The following is a 25465-nucleotide window of genomic DNA, read 5'->3' as shown; positions in this document are numbered from 1 at the left end:
ACACAAGTATAAACGCTCACAATGGCGTAAGCCACTTGCGTAGGCTATAAAGTAGACTCAGTGTTGATTCAACACAGAAGCATAAATCAGCCTTAGGGGACAAAGAAAGAATGTTGGAAAATGGTCATGCAAAAATGATCATTATGACCATCCTAGGAAATAAAACCACACAATTGTTATAAGTAGACTTCAGGGGAAAAAATAAAATACAAGAAGGTATGGGCATTTAAATATTTGAGACATTACCCCAATGCTGATATTTTTCAAATGAACAGCTGTCGACACAAGTGTGATTCTAATATTATTACGCATCCCTGCCATCAATATTGTAGCATCGACACAGAAGAAGACACAGAAAACACTGCACGTACAGGCGACTGACCTTTATTGCCTGAGGCACTTCAAAAGAGAGTCTTTACAAAGACTAGAAATGCCCAGCCCAGTGCTACCCCATCACAAAACACAAGGAGGGGCTAACATGGGAGGACACAACACATGTGGAAGGTGGACAAACTCACATACAAAGCCCACCTGCAATGAACACAATTTAACAACAAGAAGTACACATTACATCTAAACCACAAACCACACCATCAACAAAAACTACAGCAAACGCCCTTTTTACACCAGAAGTGTAGTGCATGTTGTGAGCTACATCGCATGGTCACACCCCCTAAGCTCCAGACGGCAACAAGAATATATATAATGCATTTAAGTGTGGACGCACTGAAAATATTAACTTTTTATGACATCTTTTTTGTTTTTTATCTCACATGAAAGACTCACACATGACTACTGAAACAGAGCCCAATATTTTTTTCTCTCTGTGGTTTGAGACCACTATCACCCTGTAACCACACTGGGGCTGTGAGGCTGCTGTTAGTGCTTCAGGATTTGTTACAGCTATCAAATTAAAGTTCACTCACTTTCATTCTGACAGTAATGACAGTTAAAGGAAATGCCCTTTGTCTTAAAAATAGCTTCTATGTAGTCTAGTCTAGCCTACACAAGTTACTTAAACCGTGCCAGTCTTCAGGACAGCGCGTGGCAGACACAAGCATTTATTCAATTCTGTATACTGTAGTACCATTTTGATGAATTTGCTAAATGCTAAGACTCATATGCAAGTAGCCTATTTGTGATTAAAGGGCTCTACTTTTTCCTCCGTATCATTTAGTCTTCCACTTGTTGTTCGTCACTCCTTTTTGAGATAATGTTAGTGTGTTCTGTTCTTCATACTTGCCACCTTGGAATTTTAACATTTTATTTTAGGCCAAAATGATTCAAAAAAAAAGAGAAGAACAGAGCTTAACAAACTTCAGTGTCAATGCTGATAGATGTTGGATGTACTAAGAAGTTGCACTGCTGTTCTCTAAGTTACTCAATACTTCTGCTTCTGCTAAGTTATTTTGGGAAATATCCTCGATGAAATAACAATACTTTACTAGGCTAATCTATGCTCATGTCTAAGTGCCTAAAGGGAAAATCCATCAATTTTTTAAAACATCTACATAACTAAATCATTAAGAAGTAAACAGTCATTCAAAGTGGCGTGATATGAAACTTATCGACTCAGAAATTTTCACAGTGGTGGCGATAGGAACCAGATGCCTGAAGAGTTCAATGTCTCTAAAATCTACATCGCAGAAAGCTACTACATGAAATGGTTACGAAAACGATGCCTAATGCCTGAGGCACTGTTTTACGATAGTTTTGAGATGAGGTTTTGGACTAAATTGTATTTTTTTTACAAATCCATTCATGGCGGAGAGGTACAGGCAGGCTGTGTTCTAAACTGTGCCAGATTCACTACATAGTGCACTATTTTCAGGTTCTGCCTCTTTGTAGTGGTGTCTGAAAACATAGTTCAGAAGATCCAGTGCACTCAAAAAAAATCCCTCAATGCACCTCAATAAGTACCGTAGGCTTACAACTGATGTACCCCAGCGGACAGATGATATCCATAATGCACTGCATTGTTTGTAAGTAATGAGCAAACCCCTATAATAGTGTCTGTTCCCTATAATAATGTTCTATATAGTGATCTAGTTTTTCAAATGTAGGGTATAGTGATTAGAGGACCATTTGGACACAGCATATTAACCATTTCACATCAAAAAACACTCAGTGACTTTACTGACATCTTAACAATTGAACTATGCGGACATTTCGAAAAATTGATGGAATTTCCCTTATAAAGTGGTATTTTTGAGGATTGGCGCAAGAAACTTTGAAATACACTGAACACTTTTACTGAGGAAACGAATACTTAGTTTCACTTTAGCCATTCAGAATTTTTTTTTCTCATTCTGTTCTGTTGGTCCAGCTATTGGACTGCTTTGGCCATGGGGGTCTGTAAAAAAAGAATAACAGAGTCTAACAGTCCACTGCAGTGTACTGGCTACTGGAGGTGTTTTTGCCCTGACATCACGTCAGTATGTTTTGCTTCGCTAATTTTACTTCTACTTCATTTGCCAGTATTTCATTGAAGCAGCAACACGTCCACTGACTTTCGGTTTATCTTCAGCAGATTCTATTCGCGGTTAAGACGTTCAAAAAGTTCACAAAAGTACCCCATTCATGCTGTCAGAAATCAACACCTGATGTTAAAAGCAAGGACACCGTCAAAAGAATGGAATAAAAATGTTACCTGATGTTGAGCTGATGTGTTTCTTCCTCTCCTCGTGGTTCCGTTAGTTCACGTCAGCTGCAGATGAACGCAGTAAGTTGGTCAGCAGGCTGTCGAGTTGCAAACAGAGAGTGAAGAGTGTCTGTTAAGTCTGGTCGTTTAGCTGTAACGCACTTCAAAAGTCCAAAACGCTTCTGATTACAACGTCAAGAGAGAAAGTTGGCTAAATACCCCTCAGCCTCATTACCGCCCCTTTCCTCTTAGTCAGCAGGCTTTATTATGAGTGAGTGCTGTGGCCACAGGAGGGCGCTCCTTTAGGAAAGGGGCGGGTAGAGCAAGACGAGCCTGCAGGCAGGAAGCCAATTTGTAGCAATATGAATGAAGAATTTAAGAGTAATTGGATGAAGTCTACCTTAAGTCTTTGCTCCATTGAACATCATTGTTAGAACATATTGTTAGGATTAGGCTTATCTAGAGTTAGGAAACCCTTCTTTATTTTTCTTTCCTCTCTGCTGTGGTTTGTTTAAAACTTTTTTGTTTAAAACTCTAAAAAAGTTTAAAACTTCACTGTAATATGTGGTGTTTTAACTTACAGTGACTGAACTGCCTTAACATTTTGAGTTTATTGAACTGTGGAGTGTAAGACACAGATTATTACTCTGCTAACGTTCAAAAATTCAATGAACTCCAAATGTTGAGGCAGCTGACTTACTTACATTAATTAATTAATTAATTTATTTATTTACCATTTTGGATTAAATAGAGCAGGGGTGCCAAAACTTTCTGTCTCAGGGTGCCAAAGTTTAATTTCTCTGGTGGTTTGAAGGCCAAAAATGCCAACAAAATATGCATGAAGGTAGGTGGGTTTCAAAGTGTGTTTTATGTATAAATGTATTTTATAACATTACACTATAATTTGTTACTAAAATACTTTTCAAAGACTCAAAAATGTCATTGAAGAATTGAATGAGTGATACACAGAATAAAAATCAGTTTGATCTCTCAGTGAATGGGGTTTGGGTAACTTTCTGGCTAACTCAAATGTCTTTACACACCAGCTTTGGAAAGCCCTGATATTCAGGTTTTAATTGATAATTAATAGAAGTTGAATTCTGGTGTTTCGTTACAGAGAAATCACATCTGGATATCACAGCTGTAATTTAGTTGCAAATATCACAGTTGAGATGTTAGCACAACCTCAAGTAGCCCTTTTTTTGTTTGTTTGGATTTTTTTTTTTTTCATTTTCAATATTAGCAATTTCTTCCTCCAAAAACAGCAGTTGTTGAATAAAGCGGTCATTGTTGTTGCTGCTTAGCAGCCAGTGGTCAGGGGAATAATATACAACTATGGTAGAAAAAAAAGGTTATCAGATAAAACAACATGGGTACATCCATTAACATGATGTCTATGGGTAGAACACTTTTCAACCAACCAGACTGTGGAATTGAAAGTAATTGTTTAAAAAAAGCTTTAACAGGTATTCAATAAGCCCAGCCTTTTTAAAGTCTTTTGTTTCTGGAGTATATCACACATGACAAAAGATGTCATTGCTGATTCATCACAAGAGAAGAGTTCACTGTAAGTTGTCTACTTTTTTTTTAGAGAATGCAATCAAACACCTTCAGGCTAGTAGGTCATCTGTGTGGAAACTGTCACATATTATCATGAATAATTGTACTTGCCCTTGCACTGCTCTTGCAATGCCCTTCGTCATTTCCCATTCTAAACGTCACATTTTGTTTAAGTCCTGATACGTCATTGTTACAATATGATTGTAATATTGTAATCTTCTTTTTTTAAACTAGCATTCAATCATCAGTCTCCAAATGAGGCAAGCTTTGATTTTTTAAGTTAATTCTCTGTTTTAAATTTAAAAAGTGATGAGACCAGAAACAAAAGAAGAGCAAAGAGGAAATGAGAAAGGGGACTCGAATGGTGCAAAAGAGTCAGGAAAGGAAATTAGATGGCGAAGCATAGCAGGAAGAGCTTCATGAGAGCTGCGGTATGAATGATAAATTATCAGAGACTGACTGAATGAAGATGAGGAGTGAGGTGAGGTTTGAGGGTCAGATGGTAACAAACTAATATCAACCTTCTTTGTTAAACTCTAAGGGCCTATATGAGAGTTCATCATGCTCATAAACACATGACATTCATGACAAATTAAAGGAAAAACAAAGCAAAATCTCAGGCCACCATGAGCTGCCAGAACAGCTTCAAAGCACCTTGGAATGGATTCTACAACTCTCTGGAACTGTACTGGAGGGATGGAACACATTTTTTTCTCATAAATATTCCCTCAGCTGGTGTTTGATACTGGAGAGCACTGTTTAAAGCCCTATTCAAGCTGGATTAGTTTTACCAGAGGAGGTCCAGTAATGTCATTTGTGCATGATTTGACTGGCTGATTTGTATGGGATAAAGGACCTGTGTAATTTCCCTAAATTGCCCAAAATAACCTTGATTTGAACCCTCATGCATCAGCATTATGTGACAAGCATCATACTTCTGAACAATAACAGCATACTGGGCGGCTAATTGGCATAGAGACTGACATTAGGCTGGTAAAGTGGGAACATTCAGCTTACCAAATGTCACCCAACAAACGCATTGCCTTGTGAGTGATGCTTGTTCATTGTCCTTCTCCTCGTAATTCGCCAAAGTTGTTGATTTCAGTAGTCTTGTCATGAACTGGAAAATTAAGGAATTGGGTAAAATCAGGCTCCATTTTCGCTGTTAGCCTTGTCTTCGGGTCACAAAAATATAAAAAAATAGAGACAGCATTTGCTGTTACTCAGTTTTGTTATTAAATTAATGTGATGTCAATTCGGAACAGGGCTACTATTACTGAGTCAGCTCAGAGTTTGGTGAATAATCGAATTATAAAAGGTAATTCGTTCCGGAATGATCAACTAGCAGACCAGGGGCATAGCTAGAACTTTAAGAATAGGGTGGCCAGGTAAGCCTGAGATCTTGTTGGGGTGGCACACTGCTAAGAAAAATGATAATAATAATAAAATAGTGTTACTGTATTGAAATGACATAAAAAGGGATGTGCTGTTTTTTCTCTGGACATAATCAAATCTAATATTACATCAAAACAAATATTTATTGAAAGTAAACTGAAAGACATAACTCTGTTGATGGTATGTATTTTAGTCATTCATGAGTAAATAATGTTTTTGATCAAGTAAATTAAATGCATCACTTTTTTCAGAGCACAATGTTACCTTTAAGAAAAACATTTCATGTAGACAGGCCATAGACGTTATTCATTCAGGCTGCCCTCTCTGCAGGGTATACGTGAGTCTAATGATCAGAAAGCTCACCAGACAGGACTGCACAAGGTAACCTACAACACATGCATGTATTTAACTGTTAAAAGTAATTAGTTAGCATTGATGATCAATTATAGCTGAATAATTTTGGATAGTTAACCTACCTTGCCATCAAATAGCCTACTTCATCATATAGCTCACAGAGCATCAAAGCTGAGGGACCCAGTGCACATTAAATGGCCTTTTTGCTGAGTACATTAGTCTATCACAGCAAGATAGGCTAAGTATTAAATGTAAGTTATCAGACTCCCATAACTGATTGGTAAATGTTATGATGGCAGATTTTTATCGTAAAGTGTGATTAATGCTTTATTGATCATGGCTGACTCTCATTTTCCATAACTGGGGTGGCCAGAAGGGTGGCCATGCTTCATTTTATGGTGGAACTGGCCACCCCATGGTTATGTCTCTGTAGCAGACTACAGTCTATAGACATTGGAAATTCGTACTGTATTAAAATCAATCTTGTTAGTGATCAGTCAAATTACAGCACCTCCCCAGATAAATTCGCTCAGATCAGTTAGGGTACAAAATCTCCCATAGGTGTTCAACTGAATTGAGATTTGATGGCTATAAAGGCCATAGCATTGGAAGAGTTACTAACATATGACCTATTCTACTAGATAAGCATTTGGTCAGAAGCAGGAGAAAGGCGATCAGTCAGAATAACTGTACTGACTTTTAGTGACACTTTCTTCTAAGGCAGTGGTCACCAACCTTCTTCCTGGAGATCTTCTTTCCTGCAGAGTTTAGTTCCAACCAGCATCTAACATGCTGCCCCTCCCCTCACCTAACACTGACACATTTGACCCAAACAAGGACTTCTGAGGAAGTTAATCAGCAGTTGTGGCAGATTTCAGTGGAACTAGACTTTGCAGGAAGGTAGATCTCCAGGACCAGGGTGATGACCACTGCTCTGGAAAAAAGTCGGCCCAAAACCATGCCAACAACATGACCCTCACAGCATAACAGAACCACTGGACCCCCTGACTATAGGGGTCAAGGATTCAGGCTTGTGCTATTTTCGTGATGTACACTGCACATTCACTCGCCCACTGGTGAAGGATGACTCATCTGACCGTATCACTTTTTTCCACATCTCAGTGCAGATGGTTTTTGCACCACTGAACTCTCAAATGGTCATTTGTCTTCATAATGAGAAGATTATGCACTGCAACTCTACTATAATATCACTCTCTATGTAGATGTGAACAGAGTGTTCTTGCTGACACAGTGGGATCACATCCTGCACTAACATTCTCAGTCACATAAGGAGCAGCTCTTCTGTTTTTCCTTATAGGAATGTATAAGCACCACAAGCACTGAACATGTGCTTTCAGCCACAATTTTAAAACCTGTTTAATGATCTCTTTCCCATAGATCTAAATGCAGATCTGAGTTTAATCACTATTCCTACTGAAACACTAGTCAGTTGAGCAGTCTTTGTGACTAAAGCCATCCGTGCCCCAATAATGAACACAAGTTCAAAGTCATATAGACCTTTTCCTCTTGCCATCCTGATCCAAACTCAAGGTCAATTGGGCTTGCTTAGCATTTCTAAACACTCCACAGAGCAAAGTAGGATGATTATTGTCTAATTTTATCATGCAGTACACCTGTCTGGAAGGATCTGCATCCTTTATTTGTTTCTCTATTCATTCATTAATTCAGGTATTTCCTCATGGTGGTGAATAACACTATGAATTATCACTTTAAGAATAATAAATTGATAGTTCTTCAAAAGGTTCCTCTAAAGGTAGTCAATCAGCTATAACGTTTACACTGAAGCTACAAGGCTAATATATCTAACAATTTGAAATTACAGCTATTTCTTTGTACTGAATGGTATACTGTTATTACACTTCAGACACCAAACATGTCTTTGCTGATCAACTTCATTCGAAATTTGATATTTCATTTGATTTTTCATAACTTAACAGGGAATTCTGTAGTTTTTTCAATATTTCTGCATAATAAAGCAGTTAAGATATAAACAAAGTCGTTGTGGTTCAATTTGGTTTAAAATGCTCTATTCTAGAGAAACTTAATCAGATTTGTTCACAGTGGTGGTGATAGGAACCAGACATCTGATGAATTTAATGCATCTAAAAGCTCCTTTACAGTAAGTCAATATATGAAATGATTCTAAACACTTTGCCTGAGACTGTCATGGGGTCCTCCCTCTACAGAATGTGGGGAGACAGCACATGGACTCTCCCGGATTCATTAACTTCTGTGTATAAATATATATGGCTTTGTTTGGTCTGCAATTGGCAGAATCTTGCTATTTTCTATGAATTCTGTGCTGTGTTTCTGTTTCTTATTTTCTTGTTTCTTTGTGTTTTGACCCTTGCTTGTTTTTTCTGGTTTTGTGGAAGTGGAACTGCCCGAACTATTGACCCCTGCCTGTGATGATTGCAAGAGTTGGATTAGCCCTAAAAAAGCTGCTTCACACATCCTGCCTCAACACTCCTTACGTTACAAAGACATTGTTTTATGATAGTTTTGGGAAGGTTTTGAACTAAAATTTATATTTAAATTTCCATTTATGGTGGAGAGATACATGCAGGGCATTATAGAGAAAAATAGCACCCAAAGAAGCATTTTTGGTTTTCCTACAGTTTTGTAATTATCAACATTGTATATAAATAGAAGACACATTTAGGTTCACTAGTTTTGGATAGTAAATAAAATGGCTATATTGTATTGCAGACATTGTGACCCCTAGATCCTATCACCACTACTGTAAAGAGAGCTAGGCATCTTTATGATGAACGATTTCACATCAAACCATTCTGAATGACTTCATTTCAACCATTTTACATTTCAGTTATTAAATTAAACAGACATTTTGAAAAAATTGCTGGAATTCTCCTTTGAAAAAGAGCATAGTGCTGACCTGGATCAGTTTCTGCCTTTCATATAAGGCCTTGAACTTCAGAGAGCAGATTCAGCCCTTTGAATACTGAATATTCTTGCCAGTGTACAAACAAGACTCATCAGTCTTATAAACAACATTTTTCATGTCAGTGAGAGAGGTGTAAAATTATATGTTAACATTTTTAATTACATAGTGCCACCCTTATTCAAAGCATGCAGGCCACTCTCACTATTGCTTTTTCTTTGTGTCCAAACAGAGGAGAAAAAAATGTTGGCATTTTAAATAGCATTATTGTCAAAGAAAGCACTCCATTAAAACCATAGCGAACCACAGATTCTGTGAAAAAGTATTTGCCCTCTCCTGATTCCTTCTATTTTTATTCATTTGTCACATTTTACTGTTTTAGACACTGCTTCAAACTAAATTTCTCTCATATTACATTTTGTATGAGGATCTGAAACCTCCAGAATGCCTCACATTCAATGGTGGATGGGTATCAAATCTCACACAGATAAGAAATGACTATAAATAAACAATTACAGTGCATACTGTTTTATCATTTAACACTTTATTGGTATTACTTATTTTCAACTTGAAATTTTGAATAAAACATCAAAATACCTTCTGGTATTATAGTATTTGAATCTACATTGTGTACATTATTATTAAATAAATCACCACAATTACTAATAAGCCAAGTGGTTGTAAACCTTTGAACTGTATTTCACAATATGTAAATTTCTTGTTCAGGGATTTTACACATGCTGTGTGCAACTATCAGCAATGTCATCATGGCAACTGTTGTCATCACTTGTGCAACTATTTACATTACACTGTCAGAAAAATGGGACTGACAAACAAACAATGCAAACGTGCCCTCACTGTTCAGTAGTGTACCTTAAATGAGTTTTAAAGTTACACTATATTCACTTTCCCAGAGGAAAGGGGCATATTTGATTGTAATTAAATGAGGTACCCATGAAGGTACCACCACAGTGATAATTTAGTAACTTTTATACTGAGACTCTAGTTTTAATGCTCAGTACGCATTATAATATCTTATAATATAATATAATATAATATAATATTAAGAAAATATGTTGTCATTGTCAGCAAAACCTAACATAACTTTCACACTGTTCACATTGCGTCAATATTTCATTATAAATGGACTAATATAAATGCTCCAAAATTACTTAAAATAAAATCCTGTCACATTACTCTACATTAAAGTTCGTAAAAAATTGTCCTTTAAAGTTACTATTTTGAACGTATGAACAATTCATATTTTAGCATATTGTGTTTCTCTATTCTGAAATAATGTTTAAATCTTCAAATTTCTAAATATTTTATTTTAAAACTGTGTGCATTATGCTAATGTTTAATATAATGGCAAGAACAAAATTGTAATTGTAATAAAATTAATTTGACCTTTAACAGACATAGAATATTATTAGAATTAGAATATTATTTGCAGCCATTGTTTTCAGATGATGTCTTCAGTTATATAAATATATAAGGACGGAGTGTTTTATCATGAATAATGTCATGTGATTTGTCACAAGCTGAAGGTGAGGACAGTAAATAATCAAATCCATGATCTTGTGCTTTTAAACAACAGTTCTGTAAAAGTAAAGTAAACAAGCCCCAAAAATCATGTCTCCACATTAAGAAAGTAATTTTCTTCTGCAGCAAAAGGTGGTACCCTTTTGTGTTACGGTTAGAGACACAAAACTGTCACAATATCAGGTTCAGCTTAACTTTTTCATTTTTTGCCAGATTAACCTGAATATGGTTTTGTTCCAGCCCATCTGTAAAGCTTTTCACATATAATTTTTCAAATCAGATTCTATTGATTTTGATTATTGAAATTTTGTTATTGAAAAAAAATAACAACTAGGCCTCATAAAATTATTTTGTAGTGTTTATAATGTTTTAGTGTTGTTGACACTGTGCTAATATAAAATTATTTACTAATTTACAAAGTATAACTAAAGAAAAGAAGAAAAGAAAAATAAGTAAACTGGACTGTGAGTGATAAATGAATGATAATAAGTGGAATTTTGTCTTATACTCTGCTTAAACACCAGTGGGTTGTCCAGAAAATGCTGAGCAAAACATCAGTGGACCTCCAGCTTTGCCATCAGTGGGCCAACAGTGGCCCACTATCCTCTTGCTATCAGGGATCAGATTGTGCCGTCAGAACTAATTGTTGAATAATATCAAATATTGCAGTGCTGTGAGTTTGGAAGCAGTAGGAACCTTTAAGGCCAGAGTTCACCAACAGGCAAACATGAACAAACATTAACACTTTAATGTTTGCAGTTGTCCTTAGAATGTTAAAAAAAAAACCTTACAAGTTCAGTTAACTAGAGCGAATGGGAAGAGAACATTCTAGAGTCTTTCAACAATCAAACACAGGTACGGCACGCCAACCAAACATTTGTGTTTGTTCGTGTATGTCCCATCTGTGTACTCTTGTTTTTACCAAATGACTAGATATTGCACAGATATTGGTCTTGTGAATATGAGCTGTGCTGAGTAATCGAATATGGAGGGAAAAGCCTTCTTTCACAAGACCACAAGTGTGTAATATTTCAATATAGTAAGCTGTAGTTCAAAGGTGAATAGAGGAAGGGCAGCTGGGAAGTGTGACTCATTGTGACTGACTATTACAGTCACAAAAAGTGGTGAAATTACTTTAAACACTGAGGAAGCTGCACTATAGTTAAGAAGGGAGAAGTCAATAAAAGTTAGGTTGGCATAAAGTTTGGTTGGCATAAAGTTGGAGTCATGAGGTTGGAAGTTTATCTTCATTACACAGCTCGCTCATTTTAGATTTCCAAGTAAAAGACTGAACAGGCCTATGTAGGTGTGATATCATTAGAAGGTAATGGAGTTGTCTGGACTTTATAAATGTGTGTTTGTGTGAAGCTCATGATTTATCAACAGGAAGGTGTGTTCCAACCGCTGATCTATTCATGGAAAACCCCATAAAACAATCAGGCATATCTGGAAGCTTGAGTAACTCAGAAAATACAAGCCATAGTGAAACATACAGAAAATACAAGGCATGGTAGGTGGTACTCAAGTTGTGCCAACTTTGTCCTGTCATCCTGTATTACTGCAGTTATTTGACATTGCAGCAATTTAATGATTATGTTAAAAGTGTGTAGTGACTAGTCCATGATGGAAAAAACAGCTTAAACAGGCTTTAAATTTAAGCTGGTTAATATGGCCTAACACTGGTTTCAGATGTCAGCTATCAGCTCCAAGCCAGCTACCAGGTTCTATACCAGTTTAAACTGGTATAGACTGGGTTTTCCAGCAGGAGTTTCATTTGCCATTTACATTACTTCAATACAGTTTTGAATAATGTGCACTTTTCTGTATACTTTCAACTGATAACACTATAGAGTTCTGCTACTGGCTGGCGCTGGTGCCTGAGACTCTGAAGGTGTGGCCAGGCAGAGCGTAGCTCATGGTAGCGTATGCCTTCCAACAAAGGAACTTGTTGTGTTGTTTTATGTTTTTGTTTATTAGTTATTGTTATGTAAGTGTTTTATGTGTTGTAAGTGAGAGTGGGCTAATATGTGGGTTTCGTATGGGAGGAGACATCACCATCAGTGTGAAGTGTGATCTCCTCCTCAAGTTCCACATCCTGTATGTAGCTGTTTCTGTGAGAGTGCTTCTTGCAACAGAATCATGGCTGTTCCTGTGTTTTTGTTTTTGTTTTCTTTTGCTGACACTAAAACACTTTTACTTAAACATAACTATGTTTGCAAAAAATCCACTTATATATATATATATATATATATATGTGTGTGTGTGTGTGTGTGTGTGTGTGTGTGTGTGTGTGTGTGTGTGTGTGTATATATATATATATATATATATATATATATATATATATATATATATATAAATGTATGTGTATATGTTTGCTATACAATCCTTTATTCTATTCTACTGTTTTGACGTTATTTATGTGTATTCTATGTTGGTCTTGTATGTACGTTGCTGGACCACTGTAATTTTCCTTTGGGATTAATAAAGTGTTATCTTTTTTATTGCTCACATCTCTCACTTTGGAGCTTTAGCATTTTATTTTAAACAGGACAGGACCGCAAAAAGAGAATGAAAGAGCCTGACTAACCAGATAATTCAGTCTAACTCTTCTGCAAACGCATAACATTGTCACATAACTTTCTATGTGTTCTATGTGCTCTGTGTGTTTTTGTGTGCGTTGCTGAAACATTGTCAAAGGGTGGCGCTGTTTACCATGTTTTAACAGGGGCTCGACGTTGTCACAACTTCATTACTAAGTAACTTCTTTTGGAACTTCATAGACTGAATTTTAGACTTTAGGGAAAGTGAGCAGAACACAAGAGAAGATAAACGAATAAAATAAATAAAAACATTTTAATAGGATAAATACAGGACGTCTAAACAAACGTACATTTAATCTCTCTCTCTATCTCTCTCTCTCTCTCTCTCTCTCTCAGATGACATATACGTTTGTTTTATCACATTAAAAATGTTTTTATTTATTTTATTCATTTATCTTCTGTCCATAAGACCAAATATACAAATGTATATATATTTTTTTCGCTGTCACTCTATAATTGTGTTTTTTGAGGAATATTAGTTTAATAAAAATCAAATAATGTAGAGATAAAATAAAACATGCACTTGATACTTTGGACATGTATGCATGTATTGCAGGAAACATGCCCGAAAAACTCGAAAAAATAGGATTTTCAGTCGGAAAATGCTGCTTGAAAACGCTTTTTCCCTTTTTCAGACGACGGTGACCCTACCAGAGACCTGATCCTACCAGAGAGGGAACCGTGGCGCAACCTTGACGTTCAACGTCTGCGTCGTTACGTCATCACTCTGCGACAAAGTTCTCCCGTTTGAACATGTGAGCTGTACAACATTCAGGTAAGTTTAGTTTGTGTTGTTTAATGCTTTTCTTGCGGGTAATTTATTATTGTAGTGTGTTTAAGGATCCGAAAAACAACGTGTCGTTTTGGTCTGCAGACTGACAGCAGTTTGAAATGAATATAAATTGAGTAGCGACAATCTGAAATCATGTTTTAAGAAATGCCGATGGCTTTATAACGTAATTACTTTCAGACTTTGCAGTATACCGTACAAAACCCTTTCACGAACTAAGTTCTCTGTAGATTTGCAAGGTTTGCAGTGGAACCTCTGAGTGCAGCATCCCAGCATAGCACCTGAAGTTAGTTAGACTCTGTTCTTTCTTTTATGTTTACAGTAAATTGCTTGAAAGTAAGAATTGTACTAAAACAACAGAACAGAATGAAATTCAACAAAATAAGGTATTAGGAACTGAGTATGAAGGACAAAATGGGACTGAATGGAAAGTAGTCAGTTGATCTTGTTACTTCCAGGTAGATAAAGATGTGTCCTAGAATATGTGTTTGTATATGTTGTCTTGCATCCACTCTATGATAATATACTTTCCAGTTTTCTTTCAGATATGGAGAAGTGGTGGAAGAGTAAACCAGAAGTGTAACTGAGTGCAATCCTGAGGAACATTTCTGAGTCTAAGAAGACTTTTTGCAGTCACCAATCTTGTAATAAACTGTCAAAAACAGACAACAGACTAAATAAGAGAGAGATGGTGGAGAAGATGGCAGCAAAGGGTCAGATGCATTATAGTGAGAAAGGACAACAGAAGATGAGGGAGCACAGTCAGGGTAAGGAAGGTGGTGGAAAGAGGATGCTGCTGGACGCCATGTCAGTGGGCTACTTCCGTCGTGTCAGCGACCAACTGAGTGAAGAATTCCCAGATGATGAAGAGCGAGGTGAGTAGCTCATTTTAGGGTTGCAATGATTAGTCGATAAAAGTTGAGTAACCATCAGTGGTGACAATTTGGAAAAAGGAAATTCGATGCTAGTTGATCTTCCTGATGACTTCCTTATCGGTCATGACTGGATTGTGAATAGAACAGAGGGGTGATGATTAGATTATACAATCAGGTCCATAAATATTTGGAAATAGACCAAGTTCTTGTTATTTTAGCTGTATACTGCAGCATATTGGAAATTAAACAACAAATACAAGCTTAAAGTGCAGATTTTCATCTTAAATTCGAGAGTGTTTACATCTAAATTTGAATGCTGTAGAAATAACAAAAATTTTCATACATAGCCTCATATTTTTAGGGGCTTAGAATGTAATTGGAAAATTGACTGCTCAGCTGTGTGTTATTCCCACATTATTTCAGATACGAGTAAGCAGGTTAAAGTGAGCTGATTTCAAGTGTGACATTTGTATCTGCAATCTGTTGCTGTTAACTCTCAATATAACGTCCAAAGAGCTGTCACTGCCATTGAAGCAAGCCACTGTTGATGCTGAAAAATCAAAACAAATCCATCTGAGACATGGCAAAAACATGGCAAATCATGGCAAAAACATGGCAAATCAACTATTAGGTACATTCTTTAAAACAAAGAATTCGCTGATGAGCTCAGAAACTCATCAGTCATCTGACCTTCATCCAGTCAGCATGCATTTCACTCACCAAAGGTAAAACTGAGGGTAAAACGCCTCATAAACAAGCAGGAACTGAAGACAGCTGCAATAAATATCCAGTGTCTTGCGATGTCTATGGGTTCAAGACTTAAGGCAGGCATTGACTCCAAAGGATGCTTAACCATGTATTAAGAATGGCAACTTAATTTGTGATCGTTAGTTTGTCCAGTTACTTTTGAGTCCCTAAAATAGGGGGCTGTGTATGAAAATGGCTGCAATTCCTACACTATTCTCCCAATCTGGATGTGAATACCCTGAAATTAAGGCTGAAAATCTGCAGTTTGAGTTCATGTTCATTATTTAATTTCAACACAAGATTCTGTGGTAGACAGCTAAAATAACAAAAACATTCAAATATTTACAGACCTGTGCAAAGTTTTTTTTACTGCCTTTGCCGGGTTGGTTATGGCTTTGTTATCTCATAACAAACTCCCACTGTGCACCTGAGTTGCCAATCAAAATGGCGGCAACACGATTGTATGACGTCAACGATTCAAATACTATGAATAAACTGTTCACTGTTTGAATGAGATTGATCTAGTGAGGTAAACTAACCTACATTTCAGTATTTTCACCCACTTGCAAAAAGTTCAGTTCGCTCTCACCTCTGAATTTTTTTTTTCTTCAGAGCCAAAAATGGACATAAAATTGTTGGCAGCTTAACTAGCTTGTCCATTTCTATAGCAGTTGTAATTACACTTTCTTGCCATTCTCTGTTATTCCTCTGTAGGTCTGTTTGTAGAGAATGTTCTGTCAGAGGTGAAGGGAAAAGCTGACCTTGTTGCGATGGATAGGATAGGCAGTGTGGCTCTCCAGAAGCTGCTGGCGCTGGCTCGGCCCGCCCAGGTGGGAGAGGTTCTTGCTGAACTGGGCGGAGAAACGGGTTCGGAGTTCAAAACTGTGTCATGTGACCGGTGTGGGGCTCATGTCATAGAAAGCGCCCTTAAGCAGATGGTCAGGTGGACAGGTAAGGATTCAACACTGAAAATGTAGTTTGATAATTTACTTTAGTTTAGTTTGAAGGGGATGCATGTTTGATGGGCTGTACTTGATATGACTCTTTCTCAACATATATAGGTGCTCAACAGCCTGTTTTCACTAAGATCCTTACAGGTTTACAACAACATTTTGCAACACTTTATAATAACAGGCCCCTGCAGATAGCAAATTAATCATTATCTAATAGTTTGTTAACAGTAGTTAATAATAATAATTATGAATAATAATAACAATAATGTTGTTGTTAAACATTTACATAGTAAACAACTATAAATGCTTTTCATAAATGAATAAAATAAATAATCTAAAATATGATATATTTTTATGTACTCGTATGCAAACATTTGTGCACCCCTGGACAATTAATGCCCTGTACAATATTACAAACAGGACATTTTTCCCCAAAGCCTGATTAGTAGTCCACTAAATCAGTTTTTCTCTCTACTTAAAGAAGACACACCCTCAGAAGAGAACTTTCAAAATGAAGAAGAAAAAAACGATGCAGGGAGTTGTGGGATGCTGGAGGCACAGGTGCTATCTCTGTGTCGAGTAGTAAGAGAAAATATTGTGGAGTTCATCAAAGACCCTCATGGAACTCACGTCGTACGAACTCTCATACATGTCCTCGCAGGCTGTTCAGCTCAGGATCAGTCTGATACTCGTCCAGGTAATAAAACTCTTATACTCACCACGCACTAGTACAACTACTCTACTTACACTTGTGTGCACTAGTACACAAAAGTGCAAAAGTTCCGGCTTCTTTTAAAAATGTTTCTTTATACGCACTGCTGCCTCGACATCTATTGTTGACCGCCATGAATTATGAATAGCAAACATGCAGACACTTAATGCATGTATACATGCATGTACAATACTGTGCAAAAGTCATTCATGTTTATTTATTTTTATTTTTTTTAATTTTCGGTCAACGGTCATATGTGGAAAAAAGCAAAGGACTTATATTTAACAGAAAAATTACACAGAAGCCTCAACAACTAAATAGAATTTCAACGTTTTCAGTATCTAGCATGTCCACCCTTTGCCTTTATTATACCTTCCACTCTTTCCGGGAGATGTGCTTTTAGTTTTACAAGGAAATTTGCAGAAATAGTTTTCCCATTACAATACAAATTTAGACTCATCAGTCCATAAAACTTTACAGCTTAGATGTTCAGTTTAAGTGTTCTAAGCCAGGTTTCTTCTAATTATATCTATTTCCTTTTCTCAGTTAGGGCTTCTTGACACCTACACATCCTTTCAGACCTATAGCATTGAGTTGTCTTCTCACAGTGGAAGCATAGACAGAAACACCTTTATGTTTTTTCGGAACTAAAGCAAGAAAAGAGCTTGAATTTTCTTGTGTCTCTCAAAGATGAAGGCTTTAAGTACTGTTTATCTAATGGTGGCAGTTTTGGTGGTCTACCAGGTCTTGCATCGTTGTTAGGAATCCCAAACATAAACGTAAAACGAAATCGCAAACGTAATCTGTGGCGTCCTTATTAGGGGTAATGCATGGAAAGAGGAGTCAGAATTCAGCACCTGTTGTTGTCTAAAGTGTCTGCTTGCTACATGTAGTTACATGGTAAGCTTTTGTTAATTTTTATAGCTCACAGTAAGTTGTACCATTCTCTTAGCCAGATCAATAATTCTGCACAATTTATTGATCTAGACATGGTTTGAGCGCATTGTGTTTATGGAAAAGATTTGGGTATTTGTTACCAACGTTAGCCTCGTAGCTCCAGCAATACAAGAAGAAACATTTGGACATCAAACATATCTTGACTACATCTGGGCTAAGTGGAAATTGTGTGAATTAGATTTTTGAATTTGATTTTTTTACTATTCTTTTAATGGCCATCTTCACTATAAATTGCTTAGGTCCCTGATTTTTGCACAATACTGTACACAAGATATATTGATATATGTGTTGAGCTATATTTGTGTCCATGCCATTATTTGGATGTCTAGATATGTTTTCTTTCTTTTTTTCAGCTAAAAAGCAGAAAAAAGCTGAACCTGAGCTAACAGATTTTGAAGTGCCAGTATCATTTTGGTGGGAGCTGAAGTACCTTTCAGACACACTTATGGAAAATGTCCATGGTGAGCTTTTCATGTTACACTCTCCTAACTTTGTACAGTTTTATGGTTGAAAATGAAAACACCACTTTACTGACATTGAAGACAAAACACCAGACAAGTTGTTGTACAACAGGAAAAGTCAAACTGAGAAAAACTATGGGGTCCCGAAGCCGTTCACATTTGAATACATCTACACCCAGTCTTTCATGTAGATGGTGTAAATTGTGTTTTTTGATAAAGAAGGTACACATTGGCCCTTATTCATCAAAGTAATGTAACAAGCATAGACTGGAGACTGGCGATAGGAATAGATTGCAAGACTCAGACCTTACAGAAATTTGGGATCTTGCAATCACAAGAATTCAAGCGATTCAGCCAGTCTTTGCAGTATTTGCTTGCAATTTTGTCTAATCAGCAGTATGGTAGTGTTTAGTACCACACTAAACATGAAAATCTGTGAAGTGCTTTCAAGACGAAGCATGTAGCTTCTGTGCCGATTGATGCAAAACACTTTAGCTGCTGCTTATATTAGTTCAGAGTCACAGCTCTACTGGTTGTGACAAGTACTTATTTAAAAATTTCCTCAGATTTCTAAGTTTATTTAGAGAACATGTTCAGTTCAGGAAGAGTGTACACGTGGATGATCTGTCAGTGCTTTGTTGCTGTTGCCATTTTTCGTTTCGTTATTTTGATGTACATTAATCAAAATATGCTTTTTGGGACTGTTATATTTTTTAATTTTGAGTCTGTTGCTTTGCACGTTCTTGGTTCTGAGCGGTACACTTAATTTTCTGTTTGTTTTCAAAGCAACTAATTAGGCTCTATTAAAAGATGTTAAATGAATATCAGACTTGTAATCATCACACATTTCTACATTGCAACAACAGTGACACCGAAAAATAAGTACTTAAAGAAATGCTGCAGGGTTTATAACATGCTGCTGCAAATTCAAGCCTCTTAGCCAGCAACAATCACAAAAGCTCACCAAGAAATCCTGGTGGGACTGAATAACATATGAACTGCTCCACATCTGAATATTTTGTATGACCTTGATTGAGTGGTGTATTGAGTGCAATTGAGGAACAAGTGCCACCTAACAAGACCTTCATTTGGATATAATTTGTAAAAGATATTTCTGAGTTTACATGAAACATGCCTTGCAGTTATATCACACATTGTCTCGCCTCCCTTCCTCCCCTCTCTCACAGAGTGTGTCGCCAATCTCACTGCCAGCGCTGTACTCCAGACACTGCTGACTGTCTGTCACAGGAAGAGACCCATACTGGGCAAGAAACTCAACAAAGGCATCATGGGATACCTGACGTCTCGTAGCTCAGCTCCTGGTGTCAGGTCAGGAAGATGGAAGGATGGATCAAGGGATGTAAACACATGGAAAACCTCATCATGATCTCATTTTTCTCTCATTCTTTCCTTTTTCATTTCTCTCTTTCTCTACAGTCCACTCTTGGTGTTTATGAAGGACAAGGTGTGCAGTCGACTCATCCAGATAGTGTTTCAGTTCTCTAGTAAAGTCCTGCTCGTGGACACCTACAAGAACCATCTCAGGAAACAGCTGATGCCGCTGGCGCTTCACGGGTTTGCAAACTACACCATTCAGACCTTGATAGCAGCCTCAGTCAAATACAAAATGGTACATCACCTCAGACACCTACACAAAGCAAGAACTCATTTTAAAGAGAGTATTTTCATTATCAGTAGAATTCAGTGTTCCTTTCTGTATATCTAAATCTTTGTCTTTGTCTCTCTTGCTGTCTTCTAGTTCCTGAAAGTGTTTGACGAGCTGGCAGAGGGGTTCGAAGCCATCCTGGCTGCGGGGCACATGGGTGTCATAGTGCAGCTGGTGGAAAGCTGTGTGCAGAGAGAAGAGCGGCAGGCTAAGATGCTGCAGCTCCTCTTTCAGGTCAGACTGAATCACTGCTTATCTACGGCAAACATATTACATGAAATGGTTACGAATATGCTGTAGATATCACTACCCCTAGATTTTTTTCTCTTTACTTCAAACTACATAATATACAAATTAAGCCGTATTTGAACCTGATTATTATTACCTGACTAGATACTCTAATTTAAGTGATTAGCTTTTCAGTATAATTGAATATTTTGGTAGTTTTTACAGTGCGGCATTAATAATTGTGGAGTAAATGGTGTTCTCTAATTGGCTGAACCCAGACCTCCCTCAGTAATAGTCCTGTTCTATTCCACTTCATGCTAATGGAATACCAGAATCTGCTAATAATCTCAGCCACTTGGGGTGTTGTTATTGTTATTGTTATTGTCATTGAGTATGCCACCACTGATGTGAACATTTGGACTATGACCTTTCAGTCCAGTTTTTAAAATTGGGAAAATTGCATATACTTTATTGTGTATGAATTAGGCAGTCAAATCTCACAAATTACATTACGGAACCTTCCCTGGTAATAGTGGTTTGGTTTCACAGTTACTGAATACATTATAGTAATTACCGAATAATAGGTCTTAGGATTAGTATTGATAGTAATAATAAGCTTGGAGGCTAAACAGGTTTAATATTGGCCACTAACTACATGAACACAGCTGACCGCAAACCACAAAAGCTTGCAGCATATTTACATGATGGGTTTTGTTGGAGAATGTTGCATATATTTAGATGCATTGAATGGTGTTAACTGGGTTCCCTCTCAGGCTTTTCACTGCGATGAGCCCGCAACAAGGCATCTCTCTTGCCTCCCTCTCTTCCTGTCTCTACTGGCTTACGAGGTGTACTACAACTCTGAGTCAGCAGAGGGCGATGCTGCACCTCAGGTACTGAACACAGCATGAGGTTGGGGGAGGGGCTCATTACTGAAGACATTTGACAGAAATCCTTAACTAAAAAGAAAATGTTGAAAATGTGTATTTTTTCTTGCAGCATTTTACATTATTCATTCACATGTATTTGCAAAATACAAACACTAAATTTATAGATGTGTAGCGCACAGCTAGAGAAAAGATAGCATTGTTTCATTTATATATATATCATTTATCATATTATATAGTATATGTGTGTGTATGTATATAATATATATATAAATGTGGAGTTATTGCACATTTTATATTTTGTGTTTTTTTCACAGTATGTAAAATTCAGCAAAAAAGTATAAATTGTGCACTACAGTTTGCAGGAAAAATGTCATATTTAAGATTGTTCCCTGTAGAAGTTCCATTAACATATTTTCACTTAGAAAATCAGCAGAACATGTCATTTTATTAAGGGTGTATAATCTTTTGCTTAAGACTGTATAACCTTAACATTATGCGGAGGTTCTTTAAACCAAGTTTGCCTTGATTTTTTTTATAAAGAGTTTGATTTACTTATTTGTAAACATTGTTAAATGTTTGTGTTAACCGTTAAATATCTAAAGGTTGTTCAAGGTTTGCATTAACATTGTTAATAGTGTTAACTTATTTTTACTTAGAAAACCATCAAAACATCCATTATGACCGGAAACATCAAATATGAACTTTTGCATACAACTTTAATGTTATTTGTTTATTTAGGTATTTACAGTAGTTACTGAATAATAAGTATGTGGTTTAAGGGGTTAAAGAAGCGTGTTGTTGTTGAGGTACAGAGAATGTTCAAACTCACACCTGTTATTCAGCCAGTCACTTCTGCTGGCCTTGAGACCACAGTCATATGATAGCAGCATTTTGCTGTGTTGCCCTCGTCTGCAGCGCCCCCTCTCGATCTGCTATCATGGGTCCTGTCTAGTCCAAGCACTGGCCTCTTTCAAAGACCGCTCCATCCTGATGAACAGCCTTCACAGCCTGAGTCCTGCTGACCTGCTGACCCTGGGCACTGACGGGATGGGCAGCCACGCCCTGCAAGCCTTGATCACATCATGCAGTGATAAAGGGAAGGGAAAGATGTTGAGGAAGCTAGAGGTGAGGTGGGAGAACAATGAATTTGTTCTGCAAAAGAAAAACATTCATTATTGATACCGGTGTGTTCACCGCTCTCAGCTCATTTCTCTCTCTTTTTCTGTTTCTTTCTCCTTCTGTCTCTCAGGGATTGTACATACAGTTAGCCTGCTCCCGATGTGGCAGTCGTCTGTTGGAGGCTGTGTGGAACAGCGCCACCATCAGTCAAAAACAGAGCATTGCAGAGCAGCTGGGTAAGCTGATCTGAAATCAGTAATATATATTAGCTACTTGTGTTGGTCCACAACAATTTGTCCCATACACTGTTCTAAAGCTCTAAAACAAAAGAGTTCTTTTAATGCTCATATGATACATGACGTTTGTCATTTGTCATGTATTTTGTTCTGTTGCACCTTAAGAGAAGAAATTGTGTGGAGCACAGTTGGAAGTTTGAATGAAGACGCAAAGTGAAGGCATAATGTTTCAATTAACTGATTAATTGAATACTATTATTTCTAAGTGATATAGCAACGTATAACATCATGAGGCCTATAACATCATAAGATTTTGTCAGTTTGGTTGTCAACAGCAGCAGTGCCAAAAAAAAAAAATACTGTAGAAAGCAAGGACATAGGAAGTAGGGGCACCCCGAGATTTCAGGATTGTTTAACTTTGACTACCAAAAATAGTAAAAAAAAAAAAAAATGTCAGAACTTGTCAGAACAGAAAGTAAAGTGAATGTAGTAAAGAGCTCTGTGTGCTTGTTTTAGAGTGGAATCTATATTTTTATATTTTATGCATATATTTTCCTGAATCGCTTTCATCAACTGCTGGCCGCTTTGGGGCAAAGAGGGAAAGTGAATGTAGAGCTGTACGGTGGCTCTGAGCCTCAAAGCAATCTATTTTTAACCTTAAAAATATAACATGACCATCTAACATGTCCAGTATTTTTATTTTTTTGACGGTTTGTTTGGTTTTTATTTATTTATTTTTTTTATTTTTTAAATCACCCGCTATATCTCACTGTTGATGTATGTTCCAGTGTTGACTCTCAGCACGTGCCCATGGGAGTGACTCAGTCATGTAGAGTGCCACATACATAACAGTCCGATTGGTCGCCACTCAGCTCATTTGCATAAAGTTCATACAGAAGCAGAGAGAGCAGGTTGTTCATCTGAGGTCTGACATGCCAGTTATATGTATAATATTGTAGTGTCTCGCTACATTTATATAATGTTATGACATGTTCTATTTGATGTTAATCATGGAAATAAATCAATAACATCAAAAGAGGAAAGTCATTCTGCATGACGTCACATTTCACTTCATTTATATGGTGTTTAAAATTTCAGCACCCCCACAACCTGAAACACTTTCCTGCCTCCCTGACAGAAAACTACATATTGTGCACAACTAAATGCATGAACAAAGTTAATTATACTCTTTTTGTAATGAAACATGCAGTTGTTTATTGTTTAATACAGACAATATGGAAAAAGCATATTGTGACATAATTTATCACTACAGTGATAAGTAGTCATTAGTTGCATAACTTACACATGAGCTGTAAAGCACACTGATCTGTTCTTGCTACAAAATGACAGAACTAATTTCTTCTTGTTTGGACAGTTTCTTGTATATTTTATCCTACATAGCTACAGTGTCAGACCTGCCATCTATATTGAATTATTAATCTGTTTAGTTGCGGAAAATTCAATAATTCGAGCTCATATATGCAGGTCGTACTCTTTACTGAGCTATAACAGACATGGCTCTAGAATTTTCTGTATTACTGTATTACTCTATACATGCGAACTGCAACTGACCATACAGGCCACACTGGCTTTAGCTAAGTAAATGAAAAACAGACAGGTGGTTTAGCGTAGCGGTTCAGTATATACTGTGAATTAATTGCCATATTTGATTAAATAAATTGGCTAATCTCTGCCCTTTTTTGCTCTCAGTCCCTAGTGAAACGCAGTTGAGATCGGATCAGTTTGCTCGCCACGTCTGGGGCAAATTTGGCCTAACACACTTTCAGAAGAGACGCGCTGCCTGGCTAGAGCTCCAGACAGGAGAGTCTAAAAAGAGGAAGATGTTCAGTGACATTCTGGATTAACTGGTTTTGACCAATACTTTTTTGGGGGGGCCTTAAACAAATGTTATTTCACCTGAAATCGTAAGTGTTAAATCAGCTCCTACAACTTCTTCAGCTGTTTGATTTATGTTATTGTAGGACTTAACACTTAAGTTCTTACTGTGTACCATTTTTTGTACAAATAATACATTTTCTGTACAAATAAAATTATGCAGTTTTCTACACTTTGCAATAGTTTTCTAAACACAAAAACATATACATGTAAATATAACTTGAACTCACTTCTTTGACATTGAACTCAGAATTTAAAAATCTAAGACATTAAAACAAGCATTTTCTCACAATTCTTTCTTTCATGAGTAGTATTGCACCTGTAGGAAGATTTTGTGGTGGTTGTTATTATGGCCTGACCAATGTATTTAGCACTTGAACAGTAAAATCTGTTGATATCAAGATTCCAAGGGTTTATTTGCATCAGAAGACATCAATAAAGCAGTGATAGTGTTTTGTAAATGTTATATGAGAAAACCACATTTACTGTAACTATACCGAACAACAACCAAACCAGGGGATCTTTACCTACTTGAAAGAGCCCATATAATAGACTTTTTTTTTTTTTAAATTAGAGTTTAATGTAGTGTGTAAACATCAATGTTTCAAAAGATTACATTCACTCACCTGTCTATACAGTCCACATGTTAATACCAAGGCTCAAAATGCATGTTTTGAATTCATTATTTTGCAATGTCACAAAAACAATCACATATTATAATTATATAATCTTAGTTCACTGATTCAGCGGTTTTCCCGGTGAAGTTATAGGAGTTGTTTTAGCCTGGACTACTTTTTGAACACTGGGCAGCCAATATACATAGAAGTATTCAGACATATCAATCTTAAAGAAGTTGAAAAATGGATATGGAAAATAAATTGTGACTGTTTTTGTTACTGAAACCATACCAATGTCATAAG

At 36.8% G+C, this 25465-nt stretch overlaps 2 protein-coding genes across 3 annotated transcripts in view; one reads left to right on the top strand and one right to left on the bottom strand.

Moving 5' to 3' along the window:
* Nucleotides 1-2898, bottom strand: part of tgm1l1 (transglutaminase 1 like 1) — a 33731-nt gene extending 30833 nt beyond the window's left edge. The window contains exons 1-2 of the mRNA XM_036556473.1: nucleotides 2861-2898; nucleotides 2651-2739 (exon numbers count right to left, since the gene is read on the bottom strand). The gene's annotated coding sequence lies outside the window, so the exon portion shown is untranslated. The remainder of the gene's footprint in view (nucleotides 1-2650; nucleotides 2740-2860) is intronic.
* A 10814-nt stretch (nucleotides 2899-13712) lies between these two features.
* LOC118797372 (nucleolar protein 9) lies at nucleotides 13713-25104 on the top strand. 2 transcript variants are annotated; one of them, XM_036556708.1, is made up of 12 exons: nucleotides 13713-13790; nucleotides 14340-14680; nucleotides 16142-16378; nucleotides 16862-17077; nucleotides 18403-18510; nucleotides 19698-19839; nucleotides 19948-20140; nucleotides 20270-20410; nucleotides 21178-21297; nucleotides 22210-22419; nucleotides 22544-22649; nucleotides 24360-25104. In XM_036556708.1, exons 2-12 carry the CDS (start codon nucleotides 14494-14496, stop codon nucleotides 24512-24514), a joined length of 1815 nt encoding a protein of 604 aa, XP_036412601.1. In that variant the 5' UTR covers nucleotides 13713-13790; nucleotides 14340-14493; the 3' UTR covers nucleotides 24515-25104. The 2 variants fall into 2 exon arrangements, with proteins under 2 accessions (XP_036412601.1, XP_036412602.1); XM_036556709.1 differs by having other exon boundaries at nucleotides 13743-13790; nucleotides 14351-14680.
* Nucleotides 25105-25465: the final 361 nt, after the last annotated feature.

The sequence above is a fragment of the Colossoma macropomum genome, unplaced genomic scaffold (assembly GCF_904425465.1).
Source record: "Colossoma macropomum unplaced genomic scaffold, Colossoma_macropomum, whole genome shotgun sequence".
Lineage (NCBI taxonomy): Eukaryota > Metazoa > Chordata > Actinopteri > Characiformes > Serrasalmidae > Colossoma > Colossoma macropomum.
The sequence above is the reverse complement of the archived record's forward strand: the minus strand, read 5'-3'. Positions and strand labels throughout refer to the sequence as shown.